We start from the raw sequence: 14,548 nt of genomic DNA, 5'->3' as shown, positions 1-14,548 counted from the left end.
GATTTTATATCTTTTCAACGTAACTTTACCTTGGTATTTATATTGCTATGTGTTTACATAACTACAGGGTCATGATAATTGCCATTGGGGCATTTTATCTTCAGGACTGTTCTAGCTGCTTTGCACTTGCACTTTATTCTGGCCTTGATAATCTGAGGCCTTGACGACATATTGTTCTGTTTCTTTTATGCACTTTATTTGTGGAACATTACCTGTACCTGTATCATGTATCATACTATTTGCCCCGATTCCTTTTTAGAGCAGTGACAACCCCCATACTAGTAGCCTTGGCTGGTTTTTAACAGTGGAATGAATCTTTGCATTATTTTATATATTATGAGGTTTGCATTAGTTTTACCATTACTTTTGTGGTTTTTTCCATTTTCCTTACAACCTTGTTTGCAATTAAGTGTGTAGATTTGAGTAATAGTATATATAGGACTCATTACACTCAGCATGTCCTATGCTCAGGTATGGCTGTTTTTTACTGTGACTCCGTACTTTGGGTCATTATTGTGTTGCCCCCAATGGCGGTGAATCCACCTCCATTCCTGCACTAGCACTTTAGTCCGCTGCATATTTTTATAATTTTTGCTACTACTATATTGATCTGTAGCCCTGTCTGCATTCAGTTGTCATTGCCTGCCCTTTTTCTTTAGTGCACCTAATATGCTTTTTTATTGTTGCATACAGCCCTGCTTTTTTTAATACTCAATATCTGCGATTCTTCCATACACCCATTTCTAATATGTACAACAAAATCTCCTGTTTTACTGTGTGCATGTCTATTTGAAATTCTGGGATATCTTGCCACATCTTTTTTTTATACTTGCCTTTATGGACTACTGTGCATATATGGTATTTTGATATGCATGTTGACTTCAACGCTGTACGGATTTCTTTGATGCCGTGTTTTTATACATATTTAGCAGTATTGAGCACTATGCGCCTAGTGTGTGGCTTTGCCCCTTGATCCATTTCTGCGTAGGTTTTGATTTCAGCCGCCTATGTATATCCATGCTCCAGACTTCATTCCATCATGGCTGCCACTGTTTCCACCTACTGCCAAGGCACTTCTAGGGTTGATTGACAGAGTTGTAGGACTGTTTTGTTTATATTCATACCAGCTAACCCTTTCTCCCCCCACGTGATCAAGCGCTCAGTGTAGCGCAAAACGCTTTGTGTTGCAGGTCGTGCACCACGGCGTCCTGCCTCTGTCTGTGTTTATGTTGCTGCTCGTTGTGCTGTATACTTTTTTGTGCAAACTTTTTAAATATTAAAATACATCCGTATTCACCACAGTATTTTTTTTATTTTGTCCTCGATCTTAGAGTAATTAAAAAAAAAAAAAAAGTTTTTTTTTTTAAAAAGCCAGGCTAGTTGCACCCGTTTCTAGCCACTGGATTGACAGTAGCTCAACATAGGCAATCCCTTAAATCTCCTCCGATCCAAGTCTGGTGAGCCAAGCTATGGAATGTCCGAGCTGTGGAGAAACGGACAGCCCAATTAAGGGCGATATAACATCTACACCTACCTGGCTAAATTAAATCAAATTTGCCAACAATCAAATGAGTCAGTAGCTCTTCACAGAGAAAACATGTTAGTTCTCTAATACTCTGTCAGCACTTCGGTAAAAACAAGTCATACATAAAAGTTTACACATACTTTTATCACCAATACATTTTACATAAAAATCAATACAATACCAATGAATCACTTCTTACAAACCTTAAAATATTCAGCAGCTCATTAACATGAAAATGAACAAATACAATTCTCATAATCTATCCTTTAATATAAGAAACAAAGAATTTTACAGACCATAATAAATTCTAACTCGGTAGAAGCCAATGATACAACTTACAGTAAACTGTAGTTTAAGCTAAAAGCTTGCTTGGAAAAGTGCCTAAATGCCCAGGTGCTAATGGGAGAAGTTGGACAAAGTAAAAAACAGTAAGGCCAGATGCTATTGCCTAAAATGTAACATTTTTAAAAGCAGTTTCAGCGTTACCTGGTTTGATCTGAAATCGGGATCTATTTAATTTCTTTTACTAGCCTTTTGACTACATTCTACAAAAGCTATTATTGCTTACAAGCATGCTAGTAAGACAGTATTCACACCCTGTCCATGCACCCAGGCTGGCAGAGATATTGTGGCTGCCATGCTGCTCCTGTTGTCACCATTTTGCTCCTGGAATGGAAGGAGCAAACCCTTAATTCCCCATCCCTCTGCTCATCGGGCACAACTTCATTGTCCTATTTTCCAATGCCCCCTCCCCTTACTGTTGTGTCCTCCCACCACTTACTTCTATCTCGGGCTACCCGTTCGACCCCCCCCTTAATCCAGGCAAAGTGATTGCATTTTTCAATGCTATATATTTCTACCTGTGCGGTTTGTGTTTTCTTATAGCACACCCATGTATAGCTGTGCGACAACTAGTAGTGTACCCATGCAATGCCCTGCTAATGTACGACCAAAATTAGTTGACCATTTGAGTCCCTTCCTCTTGCACTCAGTGCATTCATCTTGAAGGACGTGAAATCAGCCAAATCAGCCATTTTGCTTTTCTTCTTCACCCTTGCCTGTTGTGGGCGGAGCCCTTTCCCCTTGCGCCCCAGCACCCTCCATCGCGCCGGACTACTATCTGATGCTGCACATTGCTGGGGGTAAAGCAGATTTATGGGACTTTTTTTTAAATGGCGTGCAACGTTAGTTTTGGATCGTACATACTTCATTGTGTTTATTATGCCGTGCATCGACTTTCGAGGCCAGCATGGCGTGCACTTTGCACACTTCCCTCTTGGGTTGTCCCATCAGTTGCTTTTGTCATACCTGGTGCCTCCTGTGCTTTCAAGCCTTCGTAGATGGCCACACCTCGCTGCTGAATGAAATGGTTTTTCTTTGGCTTGGCCAGCTCCTGCCCCCTCTTCCATTGGTTGCCTTGGCCCCTTAAGTCAATTGCTAACCAGGAGGTGGGAGCCAGCCAACTACCACTTAAGGCCCACAACGAAAGCCCCTGTCTGCCACCGGAACGCCTCCCTGTAATGCTTGCCGAGAATGGTGCCGATGCGAAGCCATTTTACAACACCCATCCCACATCACAGTAATAAAACCAGCGTTTCCGCGGGCCTCACAGAATAAGCGAGTAGCAGCGGAAATAGAACAAGGTCAAATATTATCCAAGTGGACTTTCTGCGGAGAATAGTTATTGTATTGGCTACTGAAGGACAAATACAGAAAGGTAATCGGAGCACACTGCAGGTGCATAAGGGGTCTGGAAATTAATGCGAGAGAAAGGGGTGCTTGGTGTTTCCACTTCTAACTGGATTTGCCATCCTCTGTCCCTGCAATCTGCTCTTCGGCCGAGGGCAAAACTCAACTGAAAAGGGCAGGAAAATGTCCCCATAAAGGAGAGTGCATTGTATGGCAAAAGCTAGTTAGAATCTGGACCCCTGGATGATGCAGTCTAGCTGAAAGGGAGGACGCTCCGCTTCAGACCCTGTCAGACGCAGTGATCTCTTTGCCTACCTGCTGAGCGACTAAGCAGTGTTGTGGTGGCCAAGATGAAGTTTTCTTCTGCCTCATACTTAACGGTGATGTTCTTTGTAGGTTTATTTGCATCTATATAGCTATATTGTGTGAATAAAGGGCCTATAACGAGCCATTTGTTTTATGATACTATATAGTTTATGTGCGTTTTCTTTTGCTCGTCCGAGTCCAATCACTTGTTTTTGCTAAGCGGGCCGGGGAGATGCAAGTGTTAGTGCTTCCCCCCATATGGCCAAACAGACGCCAAACACTCCCCCATTCCGTTGTGGCACCTCCCCACCCCCCTCCCTGGTCCCCTGTGATGTTGTGCTCCCCACACCCTCCTCCCTGGTCCCCAGTGATTTCGTTGTACCCCCCCTCCCACTCACCCCCTCATTTGTCCTTTGTCCCCCACCAACCCCTCCCCCCATGCTTTCCAGCTCCCTTCTTTCCCTGCTTCCCTTTTCCCCCCACACCCTCCTTCCACCCCACCCCCTTCACCTATTCACTGCAGGAGTTGTCTTGACTCACTATGGTTTCACCATCTCCGACCTGTTGCCAACGCTGGATTGGACCTTAGGGACACTTGGTGCTTCACCTTCTCAACTCTCATGCTGCACCTCACTGCATCTCGTACTCTGGTTGGCCCTGAATCATGCTCTGCCCATCGTCTTCTTGAATCCTTGCCTACATTTGTTCCCTGCAACATTATGTGTTTTATGGACCTCTGCAACTGTATTTCGCTCTCCCCTCCCGCTTCTCTGCTCTTTTTTTGCCGTTTTATTTTCTGTTCTCTCCTCCTCTTGCTTCTCCCTCCCTTAATTTATCTTTGCACTTAAGTATCAGAATTGGCCTTGGACCTCGTACGATAGCAACAATTGTTGGTCTCCTCTCACCTCCCATACTTGTTCTCCCCCCCATCCAGCACTAAATGAAATGTCAGGCCTAGTACGGTAGTCGCCTGTCTGTTTCCCCATTTCCTTCTCATCTTTGTCTTCGCTCTTGCATTATCTGAAATGTAGCCAGGCCGAGTACGATAGTTAATTTGACATTTGTGTTGTTCATGGCCTGTAAGAATGTAATTGTATTTTCCCTGGTACCCTTCCTTGCCTTGAAGCGCTTTGAAACACATTGTGTATAGGCGCTATATGAATAAACTATCACATCACATCATAACTGGGGCAACAAAAAACAAAAAAAATGCATTATTCTGTGTTTATTCTTTCTTTGTGTTTAACACAAAACGAGCACATATTTTTTTCAATACAGTTTCATCCACCTTAGCCATAATCCAGTTAAGGGAGGGATAAAAAACAATCCAGTTCAGGGAGGGACCAAATGAATGAAATGTAATTTGGAATAACACTTCAAGGAAGTAAAAATAGAGGGGCCAAATTAGAGTTCCCTTCCTTTTAGTGGAGTTAGAAACTCTTGTGACCTGCCATTATCTTTAATATGATGTCAATATTTTCCTGCATTCTTTGGTTGTTTAATTACACGCTGCAAGAAATAGCATTGCGATACGTCCCATGCAATTTCTTTACACTTACCTATTAAATATTTATCAGTGCCTTCATTTGATTGTAATGCTCACAACTGCCCAAATGTAAAACCTTTTATGCTGGTCTGTACAATATTTTATAGATCTCATATGGCATTTATAACTCGCTTTACACAAGTGTTTCAAGGCAGGATGAGGCAAGTGAGGGGGACAACAAGAAGACAGACAATGACCTTACTAGGCCAGGTGACATTGAGATCGCTCCAGTGCAGCGACGGGGGAGATGAAACATGTGAGGGGAACGAGCAGTGCAGTACATGGGATCAAATAGTAAAACAATTTTAAAAAGTGCAGCGAACTTGTGGCAAGTGCAACGGGTAAGTGCAGACATGAAGTGTCCAAATGATGGTAGGGGGACTGTAGGGATACATAAAAGACCCCAAGTGCAAGGGTTGTGAGGGGGCAGAGCAGGTGTGCAACTGGCGGAGAAGGGACCAGGGCCTGAGATCAGAGCGTACCCAGGTCACCAGTGCAGATTCAGTTTCAGCCAGGAGTTCAGCAAGGGAGAGGAAGAGCAGAAGCAAAGAGGAAGGTATTGAGGTGCTTCCAAAACCACAGATGGTTCTCCTCAAGTTTCAGATAATAGAGAGGATGTCTAAACTGAATAAAATGAGAAAGGCCTTCCTGGCAGGAGCGTGAGAGAAATAAATTAACTTCGGCACGTATTAGGGATTTCTGTCTCTTGCCTGTTATCACGTTAAAAAGAGGCACATGTCAAATTGCACAGCATGCCCAAAAGTTTGAAAATTAATGTTGAAAAATACTTTCTATTTTTGTATTACTTGTTTACACCAACTTTACTTAACAGTAACAAAACAATTCAGTTCAGTTCTCAGTTTGCCCTTTTTTCCTAGGTTCGTACTTTACATCTCTTGCACACCAATGCAGAGCCAGGTTTAACCCTCCCCTGTCCCTTTCCATCCCTACTCCTACCCCTCCTTAGGGGTAACTGCCAGAACTGTATATCACAGCAATAGTCCAGTGCACAAGTGTAGGCTGTGTCGACATTTGGCGAGGGATATCTTCAGTTACATACCCATACCTTATCTCTTCAGGGTATTATCTCAAAGTATACCTCGATGTGTTAGGCACCCTATTCCTGTTCGACTGTGGCCTGATCTTTCAGTAGTTTGTGCCTGCCTGCCTGCCTGCATGCATGCATGCATGCATGCATTTACCCAGAAAGGCATAGCATTCCATCTCTCTGGATGGTTTACGGTCATGCAGCAAGCCGGACAAGTTTTCCATTTCATAAATGTCCTCTGCTTTTATGGCCCATTGTTCTGTTGGCAATGTCGACTGCTTCCACCTTCTTACAACACACAAACACGTGCTGCCAGCAAAAGGAAGCTCACCATGTGTGGTAGCCGCCTCCATTCATCCCCTCGTACTTCCACCCCAATGAGCACTAAAAGTGGATCAAGTCTCCTCTCTATCCCATCCAAGCATTTAATCGAGCCTAGGACCTCTCTCCAAAAGATCTGCATCTTTGGGCAAGACCACCACATTTGCCAGTAGTCTGCGCTTTGCCCACGTTCCAGTCAGCATCGCGGATCAACCCCTGAGAACATCTTGGAGAGGCAGACAGGGTCCAGCTGCCACCTATTAATAGTTACTCACTGTAGTTGACTACCTTACTCCTAGTCCATAGTCCCCTTTCCTCCATACTTATGGGACATTCCGTCCTGCGGGACAGGACCAGAGCACTTTTGTATAAAGCATCACATTTTTCAAAAATGTATCCTTTTTACACGGGGTACCGTACGTGGCCGTAACCTCGCCCTCCTTAGATCCGCCCAGCGCATCGCACATCAGTTCTTTTCTATCGCCAGGTCTGAGACCTTTAAGCAATAGAGGAAACTTAGAGGGGACAGCGGGCGGCCGTATGGAGGAAAGGGGACTATGGACTAGGAGCAAGGTAGTCACTACGGTGAGTAACTTTATTATACTCCTACGTCCCATCCCCTTTCCTCCATACTTTTGAGAGATTCACAAGCATTTCCTCACATAAAATACATGTGGATGGAAACTCCTTATTGAAACAGGTTCCTAAGCACAGCTTAACCGAACTGAACATCAGCCCTGGAGCTCAGGTCCAGACAGTAATGCTTACAAAAAAGGCGATTGGGAGGCCCACGTAGCGACTTTCGCGATGGTCTCCCAGGGAACATATTCTTGGAAGGCAGTGGCAGTCACCTTGCGCCGCACAAGAGGAGCATGAATTCCCTTTGGGGCCCGAAGACCCTGAATGGTATATGCCTCAGAAATACAGGCAGCAATCCATCGGGAGATGGTTGCTTTCGAGGCCAGCTTTCCTTGCGGATTTCCGAAGGTCACAAAAAGCTGCAAAGAGTTCCTAAGCTCAGATGTTCTGTCCAGATAGAACTTAAGGGCTCTTCTAACATCCAAGCAGTGCAGAACCCTATCGGTCTCTGAGGCCGGGTCTGAAAAGAAGACAGGCCATGAAATCTAATGATTCTAATGGAAATCAGAGACCACCTTTGGAATAAAGGAGAGATTGGTCCGCAGGACAACCATACCCTTATGAAAGGTAAGAAATGGATGCTCAACCGACGAGGCCTGAAGCTCACTTACATGCCTTACCGAAGTCACAGCAATCAAAAAAGACAGTTTCCAAGAAAATTGACAGTAGCTATGGGCTCAAAAGGATTATGATACAAGGCCGTAAGCACCACATTCAGATCCCACCTTGGATGCAGGCTGCAAACAGGAGGGTAAAGCTGTAATAGGCCCGCAAAGTGCCTTTTAATGACCGGATTCGTCAGTGAAAAAGAGAGCACTGGTCAGTGGACAGGTAAGCAGCAACAGCCGATCAGTACTGCAGTACAAGACATGAAAGTCCTGTCTTTCGTCTCACATCTGGCAGAATTGGACAATGTCGATACCAGCCTCCCTGGGTTCCAGCTGCCTAGCTAAACACCAGTGGCAGAACCATAGCCATTTACTCTTATACTGAGACCTTGTCGAAGGTTTCCTGGCCGCCTGGATAATGTGCATGTTATCAGCAGACAAATTGAAACGCTCTAGAGATCTGAACTCAGGCACCAAGCCGCCAAGCTGAACGATTGAGGGGAGGGGTGCCACAACTGTTGATCGCTCTGGTCAAGCAGATCTGGAACCATCGAGAGCTTGAGCGGCAGACACACTGATAGATGCTGAAGCTCTGAAAACCAAAACCTGGCCGGCCACCAAGGAGCTATGAACAGGAGAGAGCAATTTGCTGTGTTCCTTAGCTTGTAAAGCGCCCGATGAATCAAAGGAAGGGGCAGAAAAGCATAGGCCCTCATGTTGCGTCATGGAATTTCGAGAGCATCCCCCAGAGAGGAGGCTCTGATCCCGTTCCTGGAGGCATAAATGGGAAGCTTCTTGTTTGTCGATGTTGCAAAGAGGTCCACTTCTGGAGTGCCCCAACAGCGAAAAATATCCAAGAGGATATCTGTGTTCAGTTCCCACTCGTAGCTGATCACTGCTCGTCGGCTGAGGGCATCTGCTGTGACATTCAGCTGGCCTGGGATGTGTACTGGTACCAGCCAGATACCATGCTGATTGGCCCATTCCCAAACCTGAACGGCAAGATCCAGAAGAGGAGGGGATCTGGTGACCCCCACTTTTTGTTGCTATAGAACAAGGACACTGCATTGTTCGTGCGGACACGGACCATCTTGTTGACAATGCCTGGTTTGAACGCTTTCAGCGCCAGGAGCTCCAGATAATTTATATGAAGCTGTCTGTCCTGTGGCGACCAAAGATCCAAAACCTGAAGATGATCCAACGTTGCACCCCAACCCAGAAGGGAGGAATCCATTGTGAGTCAATAGTGGGCAAGGGTCCTGAAAAGGAGCACCCACCGACAGAATGCTGAGAGAAGACCACCACAGTAGGTCCATCCTCTCATCCTCTTGAACGGTAGAACCAATATTTTGGAATCTGGATCCACTGCTTGAAGCCAGGAGCTCCGAAGAGCCATCTGTGTCCGCCTCCGCTTGAGACGAGCAAGAGGAAGAGCCAGCACGCACAAAGCCATGAGGCCGAGAAGCCTCTGGAACCACCAGGCCGACATGCTCTCCGACTGCATCAACACCCGACACGTGGCCAACAGATCCACCATTCTGTCTCCAGTCAGGTACACTCTGCAATAGATCGTGTTCCAAAAAAAACTCAGGAAAAGCAAGTTCTGAGAGACAGTCATGGAGGATTTCCGTCAGTTCACCGACAGCCCAAGGTGGAACAGGAGCTGGAGGAGAGACTGAAGGTTGCTTGAGCCTTTCAGTGGACAAGGAGTGCGCAGCAGCAAGTCGTCCAAATACAGATACACATGGATACCCTGTAGCCAAAGAAAAGCTGCAACATCTTCGTAAAAAGACGCACAACGCCGAGCTGAGACCAAACGGGAGCACACAAAACTGGAAATGCTCCTTCCCCATGGAAAACCACAGGTATTTCCGATGCGGACTCCAAATGAGGATATGCATATAAGCATCCTGAAGGTCCACCACACTGAGCCAATCGCCCTTCTGTAGAGAGCACTTGGTGCTGAACACGACTTAGGTTGTCATTCGATCTCTTTTGAGCACTTCCTTCCATTTAGAGGACAGCAACACCCCTCTCAGCTGCAGGTACTTCAATACCGAAGTGCCCCTATATGCAAATGTTCTTCCATGACCCAGAGTTCTGTGAATTCCGTTCCCATCATCACTTGCCCTACCCTTTCCAGTCCCGACTGGTACCAATCTTGGAACTGGGGTGGGTCCTGTACATCATCTCTGATAGGGGGTACCCATATGTGCCTCAGAGGGTCCTGTCGTGAACCCTGCCATCTCTTTTTTGACCCTCCATAACATCCACAGTTGACAGAGTATCGCATGGCTCCATACATTGCGCAGGACTGCAGTCAGTGGGGCCCATAGCCATTCACCCACTGTAACTGGGAGTAGCAGGTAGTTCTCTATGGTGACCCAAGGTTTGTCTTAGTCACCCTGCAGAAGTAGCATGATTTCCTGAGCTCTGCTGCTGTGTAGTACGTAAACATATCTGGTAGCCCCCAGGCCGCCTTTGTCTTTGGGCTGTATCAGAATATTGTACATTACTCATTGTTTCCGTCCCTCCCACAGGAACCTGTTAATCCTGCACTTCAGCTCGCAAAGGTTTTCCCCTGGTAGTGCTATAGGCAACATTTGGTACAGGTACAAAACATTTGGGTGAAGGGTAATCCGGAATAACTTATTTTCAAAGCCCGACTTCCAAATAACAAAGTACAGAGACATTTTCTTGCAGTCATTGTGCAACCCACAGACATGTAATACCATAAATGCCCAGCTTGACCACGTGTTGTAGAGTACACAAGCCATCTTGGCAAAACATACAACTGTGTTGTGTGTGAAGTCCTCAGCCCAAAACATTAAGCTGATGTGTGCATTTTAAATGCAGCTTTGGGCAGAAGGTTTAAAATGTTCCAAGAATGAACCAAGGTACACGTGAAAGGCAAGCCTAAAATTAAAGTAGTTATTTTGCAGCAAATACCACAAGTAATTTAATCAAAAGTTAAGCTCCGACTTCATGTGCTTTTCCAATGTGAATAGCATTTGTAAAGATGTCATTACAGCAAAAGCTGTATTCCAGGTAATGTGAGAATACATGTGTACTTCATTCTACCATGTTAGAAATGTATTCAAAATATACTGTTTGACACACAAGAGCTGAAAGGAATTGAACAAAATCAAATTTCAGTTTAAGCTCGGTTACCACTTGTAGGCATACTGGAGAATTCAGGGCCCCAAGCCAGTGGAAAAAGGATAGAAAATGACAGGTTCTAGTTAGACCAGATTGCTTAAGACCACCCCGAAATGCAATCAAAACAGAATGGTCAAAGCACGAAAACACTGTAAATGGTCTCCAGGCATGCACAAATGGCACCAAGCCTTGCTTCAAAGAGATATCACATACCTTACAGTCTGTTCGTTGCCCTGAATTGTGCAGTGGGATTGTATTAACAGGGGAGGCATTCAATTGTCGTGTCACATTTATATGAACGTAGCCAAACTTATATAAAATACATTTACACCACTATCCACGCGAATCTGATTTTAATAAAGTAATTAAGCTAACGAAAACAACATTTTTCTATGCATGGCAGTGGCTTTTTATTGATCAACAAGTGATTCAATTTTGCCTTTTGTAATGTCATTATGTCCATGTAATTCAAAGATTAATATGATAAAAAGGTTACTGTCCAGCACTCAACACACCCATGCCATGTTTTGCTTCTCTTTTTAAACCAGTAGTTGTATGGTTTTCTTAGGTCATTTTGACAGCGTGCCCAACCCTGTCAGAATGGCTGAACGCAGGAGGCAAGACACTGTGGAGAAGTGCTTCAAACCTCAATCTAGCTGAAGGACCAACTACGGACCTCTTCACAGATTTATTTTTATTTTTATGGGGAGGGGTGCAAACGTCCTCCACTCAGACATGGATACAAAAACTAGACAGACTGGAGCAACTGTAAATTGGTAGAGGCTTCACTTGAGGGATTTGCCTAGTGGAGTAGGAGATCACCAGCAAGATAATAAAAAGGTGGTGGCCAAGATTTAACATTGGAGTAAATGTGACAGAGATAGAAGACCACTGGTCTCTGGAAGTGAACCACTTCATAAAACGTGGCATGAAGAGAAATCATTGTCTAGATGCTAAATTGGAGGTTCTGGATAATCAGCTTGGCCTTGCTTTTCCCCAAAGCAGCTCACTATACTGTCAAACAGGCGTTTTACTAATGAACTAAAGGTTTGACGCGCTATTTCGAATCTTAAAACGGCGATGTTAACTGCATGTGTCTTTACTTTCAATGCAAATGGGATGTCCGATTTACCAGTAAAGGCATGTACGAAAAAAAAAATAAAAGCAAAACATCGGCATCTGATTAACCTTCAAGAGACACACTGACACACAGACTTGGTTCAAAAAATTGAAATCGAGATTTAAAAAAAAAAAGAAAATCTATAAGACAAAACATGTTTGGAAACTTTGCCCTTCGAAAAATTCCTCACAACTTTCAATGACTAGTAAACCAAGATGGCGCCTGCAGTTATTTTTATAATCTCTCCAATGTCACGTGGACGATTCCTCTACGAGTCGAAACTACACTGAAAATGTGCCTCGGGAGCACCGATGGATCTTTCAAACATTATGCCGATTTCCCGAAATCCAATGTTTCAAAACTTAAGTCAATATGTTGTGCAAACGGCCTCAAGAGCCCATTATTTCACTTTATGCCATTACATTTAGATAAGAAAATCAAATACTTACAAACTTGATGCAGCACTTGATAAATCGCTCATCGTTGTGGTACCTTTTCTCGCCTAGAAAATGGCTTAACAAACGTTCAAGCAATTGGAACAGATTCCGCTTTTCAAGGGGGAGGGATTGCTCTGCCCAGAGAACATACCTGAATGTACAAGAAGCACTTGTTTTTAAACCAGAAGCAATTGTCAAGCAAGCCATCAACAATGAATATAACGCATCTCACCTTTCCCAGCCTTCAAGAGGGTCATTTCCACAGTAATTTTCAATGTGACTTTCAAACATCCTAAAAGAAATAAGAATCGGTTGAAAAAATAAAATGCACAAAAAAACAACCAATAAAAAGACACCAGGCAGTAAAGCGAGTACAAACGTAGTGTTGTCAGAGTTACCCATTATTCATCTGGTCCTGGGTAAAGTTATCCAGCCCAAAAGGTTAAACAATTTAGGTGCTCATTTATGGAAGGACTACATTGTATGCACTGGGGAGTGCTGGAATGTAACAAAAGAAAATCGCCACAATGTACTTTCTAAGGTAGATCATAACTGCTCAGACAAATGTAGTATAAATCAAATGCTGCAGGTACAAATACATTAGCACGGAACAAAGGTTAGCAGGCAGCAATAATAAACAATGTCTTTAAAATGGCTGGAGGGGTGGGTGACTGAAGAGAGCGATGAGCTCCAGATTTTCGGACGCAGCGTTAGCCTATAGGAGCGAGTTCAAGCACAATCAGTCGATAGAATCATGAAAGTATGTTTTACATACAGGCGTAGAGTACTTTAAAAAATATTATTCAGCCCACACTTTTCCTGCCCCAACATGCCTTATGAGTTGCACAAAGTGTGCAAGTAACTCCATATTGGGCTTCTCTTGTCCTGTAAACTCACCAGTCACTCTAATGATCACACCAAACGTATGTATCAGATAGGAAGATCAATGATACAAAGGCCATTTTAATTTAACATACCTTTTATTCAGCATTCATAGTTCCTATAGGCGTTTTCTCAATCCGGAAATAACAGAAGAATGCAAACAAATAAAGGGCAGATCTAAAGAACAGTGCCAAAAATCGGAACGACACGAGGTAGGGGTTTCTCAGGTGCTCCTCTAGATGTGAATGTCTTCAACAGAAAGTCTCACATCCCAATCTTAGAAGTCTGTGTAAACCAGCCAAGGATTGGTCTTTCCCGAGAGTGAAAAGTTTCGGGTTTTTGGATTGGCTCTCTGCAGAGCCAATAACTGGTTTTAATTCCATTATTGTTTACCCCTTAACATTGGAAGTATGATAACTGGCCTCTATTATTCTGAAGTACTTGTTCTAGGGCTTTAAATATGCGCCAGGACCGCGGCTTCAAGGAGGAATCACTGGCGTACTTGTTCACAGTGGTGTGGTGCAACGCGATTGTCAGCTTATACGGGGAGCGCTAGTGTGGAGTTTTCACATTACTTCACGATGCAGTCAGGATTCTTCCTTTCATCTAAATACGCTGGTATGTTTGTTACAACTAATGTTCACGTTTGGGGGAAAGTTGAGTTTTCATTGTGTCTGCGGCAAAACAAAGCACTGCTAGAACGTGTAGTTCTCTCACAATGGCCGTGGCGCCAGTGTCCGCCAAGAGGAATGATTATAGATAGCATCCCAGAAGAGGTGAAGAGCACAGACCATTCCAGTCTCATTTGGCTTTGTCCTCTCACACCAAAGTAAAGGGAGCTCCTGTGGCTCAATTGTATGGAATTCCTAAAACGCAAACCTATCTGGGAAGCATCAGAAATCTTCATGGGGTTTGGGGATTTAGTGGAGCACAAGTTCTCCACAGGAAAAGGTCTGCGAGAATTGGTACTCGCACCCCCTCTGGGTGATCCTTAGGCGAATATGTCCTTGCCTTTGGACAGTCCAAGTGAGGATCTACTGGACTCACTAAACACAGCTTTTACAAATTAGCGCTCCTCAAAAACAAGGGGGTCCTGGGAGTCTAGTAACTAGAGACCCCTAGTCCACATCTGGATTCCCCCAGTAACTAGAGACCTGGTTACTGGGGGAATCCAGACGTGGACCCCTTGCTCACTATTCTTAGAGAGGCACAGCTCCACCCTACTGGATGAGGTTGAACCAGACAAACGCGTTGTCTGGGGTTGCTGT

At 44.4% G+C, this 14,548-nt stretch overlaps 1 protein-coding gene across 4 annotated transcripts in view; it reads right to left on the bottom strand.

The window, feature by feature from the left end:
- The window catches only part of BUB1 (BUB1 mitotic checkpoint serine/threonine kinase), a 1,594,853-nt gene that overhangs the window by 1,518,104 nt on the left and 62,201 nt on the right, over positions 1–14,548 (bottom strand). For all 4 annotated transcript variants that reach the window (XM_069606846.1, XM_069606848.1, XM_069606845.1 and 1 more), the window contains exons 2-3: positions 12,631–12,690; positions 12,411–12,549 (exon numbers count right to left, since the gene is read on the bottom strand). In XM_069606846.1, the coding sequence (XP_069462947.1) occupies positions 12,411–12,549; positions 12,631–12,690 (199 nt within the window). The remainder of the gene's footprint in view (positions 1–12,410; positions 12,550–12,630; positions 12,691–14,548) is intronic.

Source organism: Ambystoma mexicanum, chromosome 4p (assembly GCF_040938575.1).
Source record: "Ambystoma mexicanum isolate Mex_15411 chromosome 4p, UKY_AmexF1_1, whole genome shotgun sequence".
Taxonomy (NCBI): Eukaryota; Metazoa; Chordata; class Amphibia; order Caudata; family Ambystomatidae; genus Ambystoma; species Ambystoma mexicanum.
This window is presented reverse-complemented; position numbering and strand designations above follow the sequence as displayed.